The following is a 19,660-nucleotide window of genomic DNA, read 5'->3' as shown; positions in this document are numbered from 1 at the left end:
AAAGAGAATATGAACATCACAAGAATCCTAATAGCATGGTGTTTACATTAGGTATTCAAGAAACCAATTCACATGGATGATTCTTACTTCATCCATTTATTGCTTAGGATAACATGAGGATACACATAATCCCAACAATCTCAAGAAGCATGCTTTCAAAGGTGATCAATCAAAGAAGAACATACATCAAGGATAGATTAATTTGGTGAATTGGAATTCATCAACAATATCTAGAAATTCATACACTCAAGCATCAAAACAATAAGGTATTCATGTTTAGGGCTTCAACCTAAGCCCTAGCTATGGAGTTTAGTTCCTCATAATCATTTCAAACACAAATTCGAAATAAAACTAGAAAGAAGTTACAGCTTTTGTGAAGGTAGAAGCTCAAGGTCTTCAATGGTGGAAATCTCTTCCACTTCTTGCTTGGATGACTTTGTCTTCCTCCTCTAGCTCTCTAGCTCCCAGCTTTTAGAAAGTCTCTGCAAATTGTAATAAAAACTGAATGAATGATCCGTAGCCTAGCTGCTGCCCCAAAGTCAATTGATTCCTCTCTATGCTCCTCTCTCTCCTCCTTTTCATCATGGCACACTTTTGCCTTTGTTTTCTTGTCTCCTCTCATGATGAAGTTTTGTCCTCACAAATATACTCTCAGAAAATTCCACTTAACTAAAGTAAAATATTGTTACGAAAGGCATGGTAACAAGTAGAAGTAAGATCACACTAAGTGGAGGTGAAAACTGGCCAACTCGGATTTCCAGAGCTGTGGTAACATGCTGGATTGGTTGGATAGGCAATACTTATCCAATAGAGCTCAAATTTGGATATGTTGTAGTCAACATCCATTGGAACAAGTCTTATGAAGATCATCACCTCATCCAAGGACCGGAACATGCTGATCCAAGGCCACGAAGTTGACCTACGAAAATGAACAAAAACAGAATTTATATCAAATAATGCACTTTTAGCTCATTTTCATACAAACCAAAGTAAAACCTATTAAAACACAAAAAAGAAGTAAAAAGCTATAAAATGTCAAGAACTAACTCAAAATAGTGGGTGAATAACATGAAAAATCATGTGTAAAAATGAACCGAACACTCACCTCAAGAGTTCATGGTCGAGTTTTTAATTATCGTCAAACAATCCATCTTCTGGATTGACGGCGAGGCTCCTGTTCTTGAGACAGAGAGGCGAGTAAGTCCAGACAGAGGCGGTGCAATTCTTTTACGTTCCACTCTGGGTTGTTTGAAATTGAACCTTTTGAAGAAACTAACAATGAATCCCCATAAGAAAAAGACACCCGAACCCTTGGAGAGATCGACGACATTGAAACCTCCCAAAATATCTAGTCCTATCCCAACTCTAGTTCGAATTGCTTTTTCCCTTTTTGTAGGAGTTCATATTTAATCTTTGTCTTTTTTTTTTTATAAAGAAACTTTGTCTTATTCAATGTTTTTTGGGTCGAAATGTCTTATTCAATTTTTAGATAAAGTAATCCTAACTCAACTAACCAAATCAAAATTTTAAACTTTATATAAATCCAATTAACCAAATCATCGTCCGTTTTAACTAATCAACCAAATTTCTAACTTTAAATTAATGCTCACCTCATGAGTTCATGGCCGACTCTTTAATCATCGTTAAACAATCCATCATCTGGATCAGGGTTATCGTCCTCTAGATTTAAATTATCGTTATTTGGATCTGAATCATCATCCAACACTTGCTTGTGTTGATATATGTTGGGTTCAAGTATGTCACTTACACAAGTATTTTCAATTGGAAACTTACACAGGTAGTGCAAGTGTGCTTGGACACCCAACCCAGTTGTCTTTATACTGGATTATTCACTCCTGGTATTAGTAGTACAATTGTAATCACATCTTGACAAAAGTTGAAATAGATACAATCAGTGGCTTACCTTGTGTTTTAAATAATCAACCGTTTTTCTAACTTTAAATTAATGCTCACCTCATGAGTTCATGGTTTGATCATCGTCAAACAATCCATCTTCTGGATCAAGGTCATTGTCATTTGGATCTAAATCATCTTCCTCTGGATATGAATCATCATCCAACACTTTTTTGTATTGATCTAGGCCAGGTTCAACCATGTCACTGGAGCCGTACACTATTGTATTTGCAATTGGAAACTTACACATGTAGGGCAAGCTTGCCTAGACACCCAACCCAGTTGTCTTTCTACTGGATTATTCACTCCTGGTATTAGTAGCTTAACTATAATCACATCATGATAAAAGCTGAAAAAGATACAATCAGTGACTTACCTTGCATTTTAAATACTCAATCATTTTTCTAACTTTAAATTAATGCTCATCTCATGAGTTCATGGTCGACTCTTTGATCGTAGTCAAACAATCCATCCTTTAGATCAGGGTCATCGTCGTTTGGATCTAAATCATTGTCCTCTGGATCTGAATTATCACCCAACACTTGCTTGTGTTGATCTAAGCTAGGTTCAACTATGTCACTGGAGTCGTACAATATTGTATTTGCAATTTGAAACTTGCACAAGTAGTGCAAGCTTCCCTGGACACCCAACTCAATTGTCTTTATATTGAATTATTCACCCCTGGTATCAAAGCTAAAATATATACAATCAGTGGCTTAACTTTAAATTAATGCTCATTTCATGAGTTCATGGTTTGATCATCGTCAAATAATCCATCCTCTGGATCAGGGTCATCGTCGTTTGGATCTAAATCATTGTCCTCTGGATATGAATCATCATCCAACACTTACTTGTGTTGATATGGGCCATGTTTAACCATGTCACTGGAGCTGTACACTATTGTATTTGCAATTGGAAACTAATACATATAGTGCAAAAAATCCACCAGTTCATGGTCGACTCTTTGATTATCACCAAAAAATTAATCCTCTGGATCTGGGTCATTGTCCTCTTAATCTAAATCATCATCCAACACTTACTTGTGTTGATCTAGGTTAGGTTCAACTATGTCATTGGTAAGACTTTTATGGTAGTTTCATGATAAAGATAATACGACATGCAAATATTAAATGCATAGTTTGTTGACTCATGTTTCGTAAGATAGATTCCCTTAACAATTATCTCATTTGGTGGTCGGAAAATAAAATTGTGGAAGCAAGGCCGAGTTCCATTTATATGTTTCTCTGACCATATTTTGAAGAGAATGTAGAATCGACCAGTGATGCCCTCATCGAAAGCAATAACCAACAGCTCATATTTGAGATTATGGTGATTCAACAAATAATGACGCTTTACATCGCCAATTAAGTCATCAGCTTGCCCTTCATAAGATAGACTAGAAATAAAGTCGCAGGGTCTTGCTCTGCTTGTAAGGTCCTAGGTGAGAGAAAAGAACACATTAAAAATGTTTGTCATTGTCATATATGAGAATTGCAACCATTTAAGTCATTTACACTTTAATATTCTCATATATGTGTATGAGAATGGGTAAACAACTTTGGTAATGCTCAGAAAGTACTTGAGCACAATTTGGAAACCGCTTATTCCCTTTGGAAACAATGTTTGCATATATAGAAGTATGGAAACCACAATGGAGAGTCATGCCCTTCAACAATGTTAGTCATGTGTTGAGATAAACTCAAATATGATAGAACATAGGTTCAAAAGAGTTTTTGAGAGTTCTAAAGGGCACATATAAGGGAATGAATAAGTTTCAAGGCCTAAGAAGTAAGGATTCTCTAAAAAAAACTATTTTCATGGTATTTTCCGTAGGATGATATATACACAGAGGGTACTTAAATTGTTAAAGTTTTTGATTTCCTAAGCGTATGAAGGATAATTACCTATTTGCCAAAAAATCGATTGACTCTGGAAAAACCAATCCAATCACCCGCTAGAGCATGCCCACCACCGTAACAAACTGGCCCCTCATAGCTTATTGTTGAGGAACTTGATGGGCATTAGAACCATTAGTAATTTTTGAGGAAAAAGAAAGACACACACACGCACACGTATATATAACTGTCTCAGGTTAATACCACACATGAATCACTCATTGTTACTAGCTCCTACTGAGAGCCTATGAAATTAACAAGAAGAAAATCAAAACCCATATCTTAAACCCAAATACATAATCAGTGCTATGTTAAACGATCAGACCTTGTGTTGGAAGCAGGAGGAAGAAATACATTAAGCAAAGGTAGCACACAATCTTGATTGAACCAATCTCATAAAAAATTTTCTTACAGGAACCCTAAGAATCCATGGAACTCTACAATTACGTAACCATAGGATAGCTTGAAATCTTGATTTTACTTTTATTTTTATTTTTACAAAGGTAACTGATAAACAAAAGCTACCCAACTGGGATACAACCACATAACAATAGCATCCCCCGAACATTGACGGTGAGAGCATAAACACATAGCTGAAATACAAAGATAATACAACATTAATGAAATTTAAAGCTAAAACAAGACATAACCCCAACAAAACTAGAACAACACTACAAACAGAAGAGGTCATGGTGGTCATAGTCAGAAGTTATGACACTCATTGAGGGGAATGGAGGAAATCTCGACTCAAAATGTGCACAAGAGAGGTAGAGGGTATGGACAACCAAACTTTCGATCTCGACCTCGAGAATGTGAGTGACGCCACATTATCAACCGCTTGATTGTTTGTCTTGCTAGTCCATGACCAACTCTAGTAACCAAACTGCGAATGGCAGTCTCAAATTTGTGTAAAGATGGGGTTAGATGTTACATCTTCCTCAGCGAATGTTGTCATTCATACTCTTACTAGATGTTTGGAATAATATGCAAACTAAATATGGGAGTGATTCAATTCAATTGCCCACTTACAGCTTTCTAACACTGCCTTTGCTTCAGCCATAATTGTCGATTTTGCTTGGAAAGGAAAGTACTTTACCATAATGAACTCACTATTAGCTCCTATGATAACCATTCCATCTCATGCTCTACCAAATTGTCCATCACATCACCACAATAATATGTAATAATCTCCTTTTGTCCTCCTTCGAATGCAACTCGTTGTTCACACAGCTCAAAAGCCACCGATCAAAGGTAGTAATGCCTTGCTTATTGAATATGTAGCTATGAGGGCTCCCAAATCAAATTAAGTTGACCCATGGGCATAATAATAGTGGGTGCTCAATCAACTTTCCTTGAGAATGACGAATTGGACAGAAGGGCATATGGGATGATTTTATTTTGAAATGATTAAGATTCGTGGCCAAACTTGCATGTGTAGCACGCCATAAGAAATGTTTGATCGTTGGTGTAACATCTGTCATCCAATTCGTCTTCCACATATGTGGGTTCTATGTTGCATCGACACTCCAAATTGCTGGAGTGTCAGAGTGTCGGACACGCCGACACGCCGACACGGCTCAGACATGCGTTGGACAGGGTCAACGACTGGGACACTGTCAAGACACGCCGCCGACACGGTCAAGACACGGCAGGGACCATATTGAAATTTTGAAAAAAAAAGTTGGGGTCTAAACGTGATTTTTGAAACTTTAGTGGATTGATTTGAAATATTTTTAAAAAGATGGGTTAAAAGTGGAAAAAGACTTTTTTAAACCTAAATGAATCCCACATTTTTCCCTTTGTTTTCAAATTCTTTTTTTATGTTCTCTATCTCTATTTTCTTTTCTTATCTCCCTCTTCACAGCAGTAGAAGAGTTGAATTTGGTGGTGAGGTGAAGATTATTTCTTCTGTTTTTTTTGAAGAGAAACACAACAAGAAGGACGATTCTTTCTTGCAAATCGTGACCAAGAAGGACGATTCCTTCTTGCAAACTTAGGTTAGGTTTCACAGATTTTTAATTTTGTTTCTCTGTTGTGTTTTTTGTGTGTGGGTATTTTGTATGATTGTATCTGTTTGGAGTTTTTTTTTATTTTTAATAAAAGTCTTGTTATTAGTTGTTGAGTATATTTGAATTTGTTTTATTAATTGGGTATTAGACTATTAGTCATAATGAATGTGAACCATGTTTTATTTTGTTTCTCTATTTTGATGTGTTTTGTATCTTTGTATGATTTTATCTGTATTTGGTTTTTTATTTTTAATAAAAGTCTTGTTTCTCTGTCTTGAAATATTGAGAATTAATTATTATTTTAATTGCCGTGTCCTAGCTGTGTCCGTGTCCTACTTTTTTGAGATTTTCCATGTCGTCGTGTCGCCGTGTCGCGTTCCCGTGTCCCCGTATCCGTGTCCGTGCAACATAGTGTGGGTTAATAGTTGAGGAAACGGATAGGCGTCTCGTTCTCATAAGTTTTTATTTATTTATCGTGAATGCAATGGTAACCAGACCACACAAAATAGTTGTGTTTGTTCCCTGGCCACACTAGACTATCAGGATCCCGCCCACTTCCAATAGGGATATGCAGAAAAGCATTTGCCTCCTCGTAAAAAATACAGGGCCTGATGGATGATAAATTCCAAGCTCTAGATTCATAGTCGATAATGAATTCCACATTTGTGTTTAGATTCAAGGGAATATCATGATTAAGGTGGAGCATACCATCCGGGATGCTAGTAATCCAAAGATGAGTCCAAAAACGAGACTTGCCTCCATCCAGAACTTGCAGTGAGCTCCATTTAGAATCACTGCCCTAACTTCTAATAAGCTTGCCCATGCCTATGATGCTCGACCGCCTTTTCTTGACTCAAGGAAGTTGCAGTTGGGGAAGTAGCGCGCCTTCATCATTTGTGCAAAAAAAAAAAGAAAAAAAAGAATTGAGTTCATGGATGAGGAGTCAGCATTACTCGACCAGAAGTGTAAGATTAAAGTCATTGAAGTCCCTAAAGCCCATCCCACCCTGCTGCTTCGCAAGTCCTATGTTCACCCAGCTAATCCAATGGGTCTTCATATCATCTTGTTTTTGCCCCATCAAAACTTGGCAACATCCATTTCTAAGGTATGACAAAAAGTTTAGGGAATTTAAACAAACACATTGGATAACTTGGCATAGCTTGTACCATTGACTTTATTAAAATCTCACGCTTAGCTTAGGATAAGATGCCTTGCTTCCAATCCCCAATCTTTCTAAGCAGCTTTTCCCTCATAAAATTTAGAGCCTTTCTTTTTATCTTCCCCATAGTGAGGAAGTCTTAGATACTTCCCAGGGTCAGTCATAGTAGTCATTCCCAAAATAACGCCTAATTCATTTCTCAGGTTCAGAGGTGTATTTGGACTGAAGAACACACGTGACTTTCCCACATTAACTTGTTGCTTCGATGCCTTACAGTATCCATTTAGCAAATGTAGCATGTTACGACAATTTTGGATGTCTGCTTTAACAAACATGGAAAAGTAATCTTCTATTTCCCATCCCTTAAGAAAAAATATGGGCAATTATTTCCCATCAAATCTTTTCCATGAACCAAACAAGGCCTGATTTCTTAGAGCACTTCCACCCATTTGCCATGACAAAGGGCAAGGGTAAGGCAATGGCTGTTACTATTCACATGAATAGTGGCAGCCCTTGCAAAAGGCTTGTGGTGTTTCCACCCATTGCCATGGCAATCACTATTCACATGAGATATAAAGAGAGGAATTTGTATAGAGTTTGGTTGGGAAGTGAAAAATATAACTAAGTATTTATTTAAAAAAATTCTGAAAATTCTAGTATTTTTTTAGATTTTTAATAATTTTTTTTCGTTGCTGATGTCAGCAAATCCAAGCAACAGCTCATGCTATTTTTGCCTTCGGGATTGCCCAAGCTTGTGGAGCCCACAAGCTGCTCGGGCAGCTTAAGCCCGTTGGAACCATGAAATAGGGCTTGGGCCCCTTCCTACCCTAACAAGGGATGCATGGTGGAAGTGTTCTTACGGAAATTGAAGAATAAGGAGGGTTTTATCTTGCCCGGGAAAACAAAGGAGAACAAATTTCGAAATTTTGAATCAAATCGAGGTGAGATATTCGGACTTGTAAAATGATAAGCTCCAATTGGCAGATAATTTCTCTATTATAACAGTCAAATGGCCTTATTGGTTCAGACTAAAAAAATGGCCTTATTAGGCCTTCGGCCCACTATGAGTATTCAAAAAATTGTTTGATTGGGTTGATGAAGGCCCAGGTAGAATCCTGCAGTTTGGGCCTTGGCCCCACCAAATTTCCAAAATTGGTCTGTCTGTGTCTTTTTTTTATTATTATTTTGTCACAGAGTGTTGTGGATGCATGTGATCTGGGACTTTGTGATTGGAAAGCAAGCAATAATTTGATTGTGTTGTGACTTTCTTACAGAATCACTACATAATCATATGTTTCATGGGATTGTATATATAAACCTTTTCAATCCAAAATTAGAATTTAAGAGTTGATAATCTAGCTAGAGATCACGCTAATGTATGACGTAACCAGGTAAACTCAATAACAAAGTTCCTGACGGAACCAGGTTTATATTTATATTATATATTTTTTTGTTAGTATTTATTTAATCGGTTTCCTTTATTGAATCGGTTTATAGAGGGGTCGGTGGAATGGAAACGCCTATATATTCTCCCCAACCAAATATTAATTAATCAGATCAATGGAAGCAATCTCACGGGACAGGGTTCCTGAAGAAATCAGACCCAAGAAAAGAATTAGAATTAGATTTAGATGTAGGCAAGCAATGCCGACGGACAACAGCGTTAATATTCCTGAAGAAATCATTCACGACATCCTGCTCTTGTTGCCCATCAAATCTCTACTCAAATGCACTGCAGTGTGCAAGTCATGGAGGTCTCTAATCCAAAGCTCTGCCTTTATGCATACACACCTCAGCCGCGCAATCATCCAATCAAACAACCAAAATGACGACGCTCGTCTCTTGCTGCTACAGTTTGCCAACAGGGAAGAGAGAAAAAGATCTTACTCGTTGCATTGGGATCGATGCCCTTCATTCAGTGAGTACTCCAAGCTTACAGATCCATTCGTAGCTTACAATGAAATTAGTGGACGTCAAGAAGACAATAATCAAACAACAAAAATGGGTAACAGAAACTGCAAGGTCAATGTGTTAGGGACTTGTAACGGGCTGGTATGCCTCCAGGAAGGTGACATTGCGACATTAATTTGGAACCCCAGTATTAGAAAGTTTGTGGTTTTGCCTCCCCCTGGTGTTACCTTCATGGGGTCTAAAAGCCACGCATTTGTCTATGATCCGCGTACCAATGACTATAAGGTTTTCAGAACTGTTAGTTATTATAAGCCTTCCCGCTTGTCCCGTGCAGTTGAGATTTTTTCCTTAGCAAGGGGCTTCTGGAAGAGGCTTCGTAATGCTGTTGTTCCTGCAAACTTCTCGCCTGGAAACTTCACTAGTAATGATAAACTCGATGCTCTTGTTAACGGTGCTCTGCATTGGATTCAGACAGAGGGGGAGGACAAGTTCATTGTGTCCTTTTGATTTGTCCACTGAATTATTTGGCAAGATCCTGATGCCCAAATCAGCTTTGAGAAGGAGGGCTAAGAGGTGGACACGCGAAGCTCCCGTGGTAAAAAATGTTTGCTATGCTTCAAGATACGGGGACTGCCTTGCCTTTTTTGAGAAACATCAAAATACGAAGTTACCTGGTGATGTTCATTTGTACTTGTGGGTGATGAAAGACTATGGTGTTGCAGAGTCCTGGTCTAAATTATTCACTATATCTACACAAGAAAATGTGCTCAGGCCACTTAGTTTCAGAAAGAGTGGCCAAGTAGTGCTTGCGTATTCTTCGGATGACAAGTGTTATGAATTGGTAGACCCTAACAGCAGACAATGTGATGATTTTCGAATTGATGGGTACTGCCCCAGGACAAGCCTCTACTGCTTCATGGATTATTTTGTAGAGAGCATTGTCTTACTCGATCGACCCGATGCTATTTCGTACTAGATAAGGTTGGATTGGTTCGAATTAGCATTATCTGGGCTTCATTCCTTCTTACTGTTCTGTTTCTTTGGATTAATTATCTACGTTCGTGGTTGTTTTTTCTCTCTTCTTTTCTTTGTAAATTTTGTCTCTTGTAGTATTATTTGAAATAAAGAGTGCATGCTTCGTTCTTCATTGATAGTCTGAGAGAAGTGAAAGAAAAACATATTTGAGATAGAAAACTAATTCTAAATGAAGAAATCAGAGAAAAAGTAGAAAAACATAACACAATATTAACGAGGTTCGACAACTTTGCCCAACTACTTCACCTGTGGAGTTTGACACTACTATTGATCATGAGAACAACACACATATAGGCAAGCCTTTACAAAAAGGAAGATGACGAGGTTTATTACTGGAAACAAACATAAGTCGTCCCGATGCTGTTGTTCCTGCACAAGATGAGGCATATATGAAGCTTGAGACTTGGGACTTGTTACAACTTAGCTTCAAGTGCGCCTCTTATTGAAGTGAAATCCACAAAGTTTTATCACAAAAGATGTGACGTTCCTCCTCACCATTTGCTCATGCATAAAACTGATATTGGATTTGATTTCAAGGTAGAAATTAGATTCAAGAGCAAGGATGGGATGTGCTATTAAGTACCATATGGAGATCTAGAATACAAAAGCAGAGAAAACTTAGCACTGAAGCTCCACCCCAACTTTACACACACAAAAACAAAAGGATTACATAAGGGCGTCAAACAAAAACACACCAGCTAGCTAGAGATAAAAATCACACCATCATCCCTACTACAACTTTATTTTACACACACACACGTAGTAGCTAGAAACACCAAAAACCTAAGTCATGGTCAAGTCAACGAGGCCCTAGAAGCCTGGAAGCTGGAGCTCTTCAAAGTCACTCATTAGAACGACCGTTAGTTTTGTACTTGGACTCGTCAATTGGGATGCCTTCCTCCGCAGCACGCTCTCCTCCGGACTTGTCAGTTGTGCTCAGTCCACCCTTCTTCCCCATCTCATGGTACCCCTCATGCCCTATCTCATTCTTCCTTGTCTGCCCTCCACGGCTCCTTCCTATCGATCATATACATATATATATATATATCATCACATATTAGTTCACTTAAGAGAGAGAGACACAAGAGAGAGAGAGAGAGAGAGAGATTATATATATTAAACCTTCAGCAAGGTGCTCCTGAGCCTCAAGGCTCTTGCCACCAGTTCCACCAGGGATGACCACCTCTCCCTTTCTTGCCTTCTCGTCCAGCTCCTTTCTTTTCTGTGGATCCATTGTTTCTGATGCCATCTCTTTTCAAGTAAAAACTCTTCTTCCTTCTCACAAACTCTACAAACTCGAACTACGTCAAGTTCAACTGAAATCTCTTTTTCTTTATGGTGAGTTTGAAATGGAGGGAAATGGGGTGTTTATATATTAGGTGATGGTGGAGGCAAGGAGGAGGAGGAGGTGACACGTAATGAGGTAAACGCGGCTGATGGGGAGCTCTAGAGCCATGCTGTGTCGACACGCAGTTGTTTTCAGTATGTGAAAATTGTGTTTGACATGCAGTAAGAATGACACGAGTCCATTGCTTTGTGGTGACTCACTGAATCATCAATGTATGAGGAGGAAACCAAATATGGACAATGTCTACCTTAAATTGGTACCAAATAATGTTTTCTCTAATGGCATGACCAATGTGGTGAAGTTTATTTGACTTTGTATAATTCATTCAGTTTATAGAATAGAATGGTCATGTTTGGATGATAATAATGAGTTTAATGAAGAAAATATTAAGTCATACGGTCAATGAAAATGTTTAAATTCAATAATTTCTTTATATCATAAAAGCAACTGAATTGAACATGTACACGACGCGAGAGCTGGTAATGGTTTTTAATCAGAGCTACAAGTTCGGTCCAGTCTCTCAACAAGATCCCTCATTATAGAAGCTCCTGAGTCGTACGGTACCACATCTAAAGTCTGAAACTTTAGTGGACCATATAAGTGGGCCTCAAATGGCCTTAAGACAATTTCATGTTTCTCGTTGAGGGACTGTCCAACAATTATAGCCCAAGTTTGAAGGGGCATTTTGTGCTTAAAAAACCTGCTTGTGTGGAACCCACCACCAAAGCCGGGGGCCCATCAGATCAAATCCCGAGTCACGGCGTCTACAACTGGAAGATTCTCATTTCATCGTCACCATTTGTTGTTTGTTTACGCATAAAACACATGCTTATGACAGCAAAACAAAGCTCACCGTGCTTAATCACTAATTAATTACCCCTAATGGCTGCTTAATTCTTTATTAACGAACAAAGAAGAAGAAGGCTGCTAATTTCTTCACCTCCACAACGAATGAGAAAGGAGAAGAAGAGAACAGAAGAGAGAGACTAATTTCTCTTCTTCCTCTTCTTCTTCTCAACAAAACCCTGTTTTCATTTCCCACAGAGAGATTCAGTGTCACAAAACCATGAAAGAAAACCAAAATGAAAGCCCCAATCCGACGGCCAGTCCAACCAAGAGGCCCATCCCGCCGTACGTCAAGGCCTTGTCCGGTTCGCTCGGCGGGATCGTAGAGGCGACGTGTCTGCAGCCCATCGACGTCATCAAGACCCGGCTCCAGCTGGACCGGACCGGCGCCTACAAGGGAATTATTCACTGCGGCGCCACGGTTTCGCGCACCGAAGGTGTTCGCGCTCTCTGGAAGGGCTTGACCCCCTTTGCCACTCATCTGACCTTGAAGTATGCGCTTCGGATGGGCTCCAATGCGGTGCTTCAGGGCGCGTTCAAGGACGCTGAGACTGGGAAGGTCAGCAATCACGGGCGGCTCATTTCTGGATTTGGAGCTGGAGTTCTTGAAGCTCTTGTTATCGTTACTCCTTTTGAGGTTAGTGCATTTGTTTTCAGGTTTCAATTGCAAAATGATTTTTTATTGTTGGAATTTTATGGTTATTTGAATGTGGGTTAGATTTGTATCTTGGGTTTCAGTTGATAATTTTAGAAAAGCTAAAAATTTTCATTTGTGGATTTCTCTATGCTCTGGCAATTGTGGCTTAACTCAGTTCATGAACAGAGAATTTAAAGAATTTAGAAGCAGGGCAGTTAGGGGTATCAGTAATTACTTCGAAATTTTGATGACTGATAAGAAAATTTAGGGAAAATACTAAATCAATTTGTTTATTGAGGAACCAACTTAGCTTTTGAATTGCTCATTACACTTATTAAAGCCATTCTCTTCATTGTAAGCATTGGTTTGAAGTTTGAACATGTATGCACTCTAAGCATCAATCTGGGATCGTTTAAATTCTTCTGTAAGTTCTATTAGTTAAACTTAGTTTGCAGCTGTAATGGTTAGCTGGTTAAGTTACTTTAAGTTTAAGTTGCTGAGTTGTTCATTCAATACAATACAACCATTCTACATGTTCATTGTGAGCATTGTCTTGACTCTTGATGAAGAGTTAACAAGTTGAATTGGAATTTTGTTGGTGCAGGTGGTGAAAATTAGACTGCAGCAACAGAAAGGATTGAGTCATGATCTTCTAAAGTATAAGGGTCCTATTCACTGTGCTCGTACAATCATCCGAGAGGAAGGTATCCTTGGCCTCTGGTCAGGGGCTGCTCCAACTGTCATGCGAAATGGGACAAACCAGGCTGCCATGTTTACAGCCAAAAATGCTTTTGACGTTCTCTTGTGGAAGAAACATGAAGGGGATGGGAGGGTCCTGCTGCCATGGCAGTCTATGATATCGGGTTTCCTTGCAGGCACAGCAGGTCCCATTTGCACGGGTCCCTTTGATGTAGTGAAAACAAGACTGATGGCTCAGAGCCGAGGTGAGGATGGCCAGATGAAATACAAAGGCATGATCCATGCTATCAGGACAATATATGCAGAGGAAGGGCTTCTTGCCTTGTGGAAAGGACTGCTGCCTCGGCTCATGAGGATACCACCTGGGCAGGCCATTATGTGGACGGTGGCTGACCAAGTAATAGGATTGTATGAGAGACGATATCTTCCGAGTGCACCTTTGTAGGTATCATCATTTCATTGGTTTGCTTGTTCTGGTTTTCTAGTCCATTGAAAGCCTACGATCCTCAAATCATCTTCATTCTTAAGAGTTAGCATTTCTTCTTTGAGTTTCTTTTGATTCTCTGAATGAACTTTTTTGGACGGTATCAATATTTTTGAAGTTTAGGTGGGAGAATAGGCAACTTCTCATCTTACAGAAATGAATTCAATATTGTTTTCGATATGAGTGTGAGAATGTGTCAATGGAATTACAATTTTTGTGTTCTCTCTATGTCAATCCTATTTTCTTCATGTTTGTATCAAGGGAGTGAAATGCATTTTAGGCCCTATAATCCCGTTGCGCATAATGGTTGGGCCAACTCCTCGGCCTAGCCCATGGTTGCTGTCTCTGTTGCAAAGCCCCTCATGGTTTATGGCTCCATAAACCATGCAGAATAGCAATAAATTGACTTGATATTAGGGGTGGCCAGTGGCCACAATTCAATCCGGTTCGAATCGGTTTCACACCAAACCTGCGGCCAAGTACCTTTAATGGATCAATTTTGTTAGCTTTTAACTATAGTCATGGATGAAAGTTCGGTTCGGTTTTGGTTTGGCATGTTTAGTTTGTTTTAGGGGTCTGAGTTTGGCATGTTAAGTTCAAGCCCAAGTTTTTATTTATTTATATTTTCTAGAATGGGAAAATAAATTGGGCCCAAGGCCCCAGTCCAAGTAGACAAAAAGAGGTAAAAAAGGAAAGAAAGAATCAAGGTACAAGCAGACCAGTGCGAGGAATTCCAATGTACTACAAGTCGCTGCACCTCACCACGCTCCCAACGGAGGGAAAATACACTAACGGCCACATTAATTACTACTTCGCAAAAAGAAAAAAGAAAAAGTAGAATGTAAGAAGGTGAAGTAATTTAAAAATAAGTAAGACAAAATAAAAACCCTACCGTAAGCAGTAACGCAAAATCCTATATAAGCAAACGCAGCCGCACGTTGAAACCCTAGCTCTCTAGTAAGCCACCACCTTCCTTTCGGTACAAATTCGTCCATTTCTCTGTTTATAAACCCTAACCCCAAACGCCTAACTCAGAGCTCCGCACTCTGCTCATCACCTCAAATTTTCTTCCAATCAGGTCTGCGATTAATAGCTACTCGGATTGTGTTTTCGTATTGCTTGTGCTCATCTGCAGCACATTTAGACGCTTGTTTTTTGCGTTTCTCTGATTAAATTCTGATTAAATTCTTGGTTCTCGATTTTCAGGTTTTAGAAGTTGGAGAATTTACAAGGTCCCGAAACGATGTCGGACGATGAGAGGGAGGAGAAGGAGTTGGATCTCAGCTCTCCTGAAGTAGTCACCAAATACAAGAGTGCTGCTGAGATTGTTAACAGTAATTTTCTCGCTTTTTCTCTCATTTATAACCGTCGCAAATACATACGTATTACACTTTTGAATATTGATATACTTTTATGGCTGACTATGTTGATTACATTTGGGAAATTCTTGCAGAGGCTCTGCAGTTGGTAATATCCGAATGCAAACCGAAAGCTAAGATTGTGGACCTTTGTGAGAAAGGTGATTCATACATCAGAGAGTAAGTATCCCATGAATTAATTTTTTCTCGTTGGCATTGAAAATTTGTTTGTTTTAATTAGAATTTATTACTTATGGCTGTGTTGATTTGTCCCTTTAATGCGATGATTTATGGGTCGTGTTGTTTTTATATTTTTTAGGCAAACTGGTAATATGTACAAAAATGTGAAGAAGAAGATTGAACGAGGTGTTGCCTTTCCAACTTGCATTTCTGTGAACAACACTGTATGCCATTTTTCCCCGCTTGCCAGTGACGAGACAGTGTTGGAAGAAGGAGATATTCTCAAGATGTAAGTTTTGTCTCATAAGTTTCTTTTTATTACTTCTGCTGTTTTTGAAAGATAGCTAAATGTTATATGAACTGAATATAAGCTTGTAAGTAGGAACATATTGATGGTTTTTTGTTCTCCTGCAGTGATTTGGGTTGTCATATTGACGGGTTCATTGCCATAGTTGCACATACTCATGCTCTTCAAGCAGGGCCTGTTACAGGAAAGGCAGCTGACGTTATTGCAGCTGCTAATACTGCAGCTGAGGTTGCCTTAAGGCTTGTAAGGCCAGGAAAAAAGGTAATTTTGTTTGCTAATTATTATACTTTTTTTAATGTTAAACAAAAGGATTCTGAATGGTTGCATTGTTTTGTTTTGGGGGTCTAGAATTGGATTTCTTGTGTAATCAAGTAGCCTCCTTGCATTTCTTAGCATAACTCAAGACTTGTCGCATATTCTTCTATTTTCATGTTATACTTTGAATCTACATTTGCTTTTCTGTTTGATTTTTAAACTCGGAATACGTGTTTTATGCACATTGCATCCCCTGATGATGAGATGTTAGTATAAGCTATGGACTTACATCCAAATGAAGCTTTTTGTCATAGTTACACTGAAGGGGAAATGTACACTATTGAATTGAGGGTGAATCTTGGTACAGTGGAGTTGTTCCATTGAAACAGAAGAAAACCCTTTCGTCAACTTGGGAAGTCCACCTGAGACAGTTTTAAAATGCTCTCTTTCTTTCTCATATCTTTTTATCGCTCTTGTTCTCCGTGTTGGAAGGCCACATGTTTCCGATGTTGATGTCAAGCTGTTCTGATGCTGATGTCTGCTAGTATAATCTGCACTCGCTGTTCCAACCCATGTTGGAATAAATAATTGCACAATGATATAATATGTCATTCTATCGAACATCAAGTTTTGAAGGCAACTTTGCCGAGGAAATCTATGATTTATTGGTTTCCTCTTTTTCCCTGTTGCCTATATTATGCTTGGCTTTGGATGGGCTGATGTGGTGTACACTTATTTTGTTCATCCTAATGTCCTCTCTGGGCCGACATTGTTGCAATCCCTTAGAATATACTATTCTTGTTGGACTTGCGTGTCTTGAGCTAGCTGGGAGTTTGTTTTAATTTCTTTTCATGGATTAGATGTTTTTGTATAACTAGTCTTTCTGCTGTGTTATTATTTATTATATAGGAACAATCAACAAGGTCTAGTTCATACTTTTTGTGTGTGTGGGATGTCTCTTCAATTAACATGATCTCTCTAGATGATGATAAGCTATCACTGGCTATGGATTGAATCCAATTAAGCTTTTTGTCATAGTTACACTGATGGATGATTGTGTTTCTTTCATTCCATTTGTTCTTTTGAACCTTTCCATCTCTCTTCATCCAATGAATGACCATGGATTGTCATGTGCTTTCTTGTCAGTGCATTGGAAGTAAGATACATATGGAAGCCCTTTTAGTCATTTTTACTCAAATGTTGCAATTTGCTCTCCGTCAGTTGGTTACTTTTCCCTTCTTACTGCATCAGTAAAAGACGTTGGTTTATCTTTAAACTATTTATTGTGTTCCATACTTCTATATGATGAAACTTGTCAAAAGCTATGGACCAACATCCAAATGAGGCTTTTTGTCATAGTTACTCTGATAGGATAGTGAAATTATTTAGGGGTTGTTTTTTAACTGTGTTCATTTATGTTATTTATTACTTTTCTGTGAACTCTTCTGTGTTTCTTGTAATGTGGTTGCCTTCTACCATGCAACTTTGCCGAGGTGATCGATATCCTATTTGGTTTTCCTCCTTTCCTTGTTGCGTAGATGAACTGGCTACATTTGGTGCCTAGTGCAGATGTATTTGTTGTCTGCAATCATCATTCAAATTAGCCAACATCAAGTGCTTTGCTCTCTTACTTGTGCATTGTCATAAGAAAGAAAAAAGAGAGGCCTAATTGAGTAATTTGTAGTTGTAGGCAACTTTGCCGAGGTAATTGGTACCTTATTGATTTCCTCTTTTTCCCTGTTGCCTAGACTAACTGGCTACATTTGGTGCCTAGTACAGATTTATTTGTTGTCTGTGCGATCATCATTCAAATTAGCCTACATAATTTGATGGAGATCTTTGTATGTAACAATGCATAATGCTTGCTTTGTGCTATATATGAAAATAGATTTGAACATGTGCACATGAATTCTATTCTTGTACTGAAATTTTCTTCTGTATTTATTTCATTTTTCATTTCTTTTTCTGGCTGCAGAATAAAGATGTAACAGAGGCGATCCAAAAGGTTGCTGCAGCTTATGACTGCAAAATTGTTGAAGGTGTTCTTAGCCATCAGTTGAAGCAGTTTGTGATAGATGGGAACAAGGTCATATTAAGTGCATCCAATCCAGATACAAGAGTTGATGAGGCAGAATTTGAGGAGAACGAAGTTTATTCAATTGATATTGTCACAAGCACAGGTGAAGGAAAGGTAATGAAGAAGTCACGATCAGCCAGCCCAACCACCATTGTTATGCTACGTTATCTGATTTTCCATCAACACATTTTATGTCAATTTGCAGCCTAAGCTGTTGGATGAGAAGCAGACGACTGTCTATAAGAGAGCTGTTGACAAGAATTATCACCTGAAGATGAAAGCTTCTAGGTTTATTTTCAGTGAAATAAGGGAGAAGTTTCCCATCATGCCATTCACTGCTAGGTTTGTTAAAATAATGTTATTTCCTACTTTATTTGTCACTGGTTCTTCAGTTTCTTTTGTTTCTCTTAAAAAAACTGTACTGTCTTGCCATCAGAGCTTTGGAAGAGAAAAGGGCTAGGCTGGGTTTACTTGAATGTGTCAACCACGAGCTTCTGCAGCCATATCCTGTTCTTCATGAGAAACCTGGTAACAATCTTCCTACTGGGACTGGCTTTTAGGAAATTTAAATTCTTCTGTGACCCTGATTCTAAATCCATTTATTGGTTGTTTTGCAGGTGATATGGTTGCCCATATCAAGTTCACTGTCTTGCTGATGCCAAATGGATCAGATCGGATTACATCTCATCCTGTACAGGAGCTGCAGCCCACCAAACAAATAGATGATCCTGAAATCAAAGCCTGGTTGGCTTTGGGGACAAAGACCAAGAAGAAAGGTGGCGGCAAAAAGAAAAAGGGTGAGCAAGAGAAAATTTTGAGCAAATAAGTCAATTGTTTGCGGATTTAACAATGTTATGAAGAACTTTTAGGTTTAATTGTTGGGAGAAGGAATCCTGATGTATTTGCACATTGTAGGTAAGAAGAGTGACAAGGCTGAGGAGTCTACAGAAGCCGAACCAATGGATGCGACAACAAATGGTGCTGAGTCTCAAGCATGAGCCCTTGTTTCTTGTTAGCGATCAGATTTCAATTTTGGTTCTTTTCTCTACCCCTGTTGTATCTGGTTGGATATTAATTTAATATAGTGTTCAGACTTTGATTCCAGCCGGGTTTTCTCTACGTTTCAAATTCCAGTTCTTGCCGTTTACTTGTGTATCATCGAATTTTGTTGTCGATTAACATTATATTTAATTTATATAAGAACCTAACATAGACAATTGAGTTGAGGCTGTCAATATATCAACCAAAATTTCGAACCGAATTGTTTTTATGAATCTCTCTTGGTTATGTACGATGGGAGTTTAAAGAAATTGGGTTTTACAACCTCTTCCTTTTTTTTCTTTCAATATTTCATCGAAATGCTAATGATATCGGCGAAAGAGAACTTGTGATTTTGGTATTGCTGTGGTTGGAGATGGAGATCGAATTCGGATGTAGGGATTAGGGTTTGAAGAAAGGATAGAAAGGTTTTATATTCTCGCTCTGTCAACGATAGAAAGGAGAGTAGATTATAATTTTTAAATTCTGAATATCAAAATATCAAAAT

General features: G+C 38.5%; 3 protein-coding genes and 1 pseudogene across 3 annotated transcripts; 3 read left to right on the top strand and 1 right to left on the bottom strand.

Moving 5' to 3' along the window:
* The first annotated feature begins 8,567 nt into the window (after positions 1-8,567).
* On the top strand, positions 8,568-10,035 carry LOC110768422 (F-box protein CPR1-like; annotated as a pseudogene).
* A 437-nt stretch (positions 10,036-10,472) lies between these two features.
* LOC110768420 (late embryogenesis abundant protein EMB564-like) lies at positions 10,473-11,257 on the bottom strand. The gene is made up of 2 exons (XM_088255353.1): positions 11,046-11,257; positions 10,473-10,940 (listed from the first exon to the last, which is right to left on the bottom strand). The coding sequence occupies exons 1-2, from the start codon at positions 11,170-11,172 to the stop codon at positions 10,765-10,767; spliced, it is 303 nt and encodes a 100-aa protein (XP_088111479.1). The 5' UTR covers positions 11,173-11,257; the 3' UTR covers positions 10,473-10,764.
* Positions 11,258-12,119: 862 nt separating this feature from the next.
* Positions 12,120-14,159, top strand: MSFC1 (Mitochondrial substrate carrier family protein). Its single transcript, XM_021972142.2, has 2 exons — positions 12,120-12,754; positions 13,359-14,159. Exons 1-2 carry the CDS (start codon positions 12,338-12,340, stop codon positions 13,896-13,898), a joined length of 957 nt encoding a protein of 318 aa, XP_021827834.2. The 5' UTR covers positions 12,120-12,337; the 3' UTR covers positions 13,899-14,159.
* Positions 14,160-14,850: 691 nt separating this feature from the next.
* Positions 14,851-19,218, top strand: LOC110768430 (metallopeptidase M24 family protein). Its single transcript, XM_021972156.2, has 10 exons — positions 14,851-15,015; positions 15,144-15,271; positions 15,391-15,475; positions 15,615-15,764; positions 15,890-16,043; positions 18,013-18,228; positions 18,320-18,456; positions 18,551-18,642; positions 18,732-18,911; positions 19,030-19,218. Exons 2-10 carry the CDS (start codon positions 15,181-15,183, stop codon positions 19,110-19,112), a joined length of 1,188 nt encoding a protein of 395 aa, XP_021827848.2. The 5' UTR covers positions 14,851-15,015; positions 15,144-15,180; the 3' UTR covers positions 19,113-19,218.
* The last annotated feature ends 442 nt before the right edge of the window (positions 19,219-19,660 follow it).

Source organism: Prunus avium, chromosome 6 (assembly GCF_965620075.1).
Source record: "Prunus avium chromosome 6, drPruAviu1.hap1.1, whole genome shotgun sequence".
In the NCBI taxonomy this organism is placed as follows: domain Eukaryota; kingdom Viridiplantae; phylum Streptophyta; class Magnoliopsida; order Rosales; family Rosaceae; genus Prunus; species Prunus avium.
This window is presented reverse-complemented; position numbering and strand designations above follow the sequence as displayed.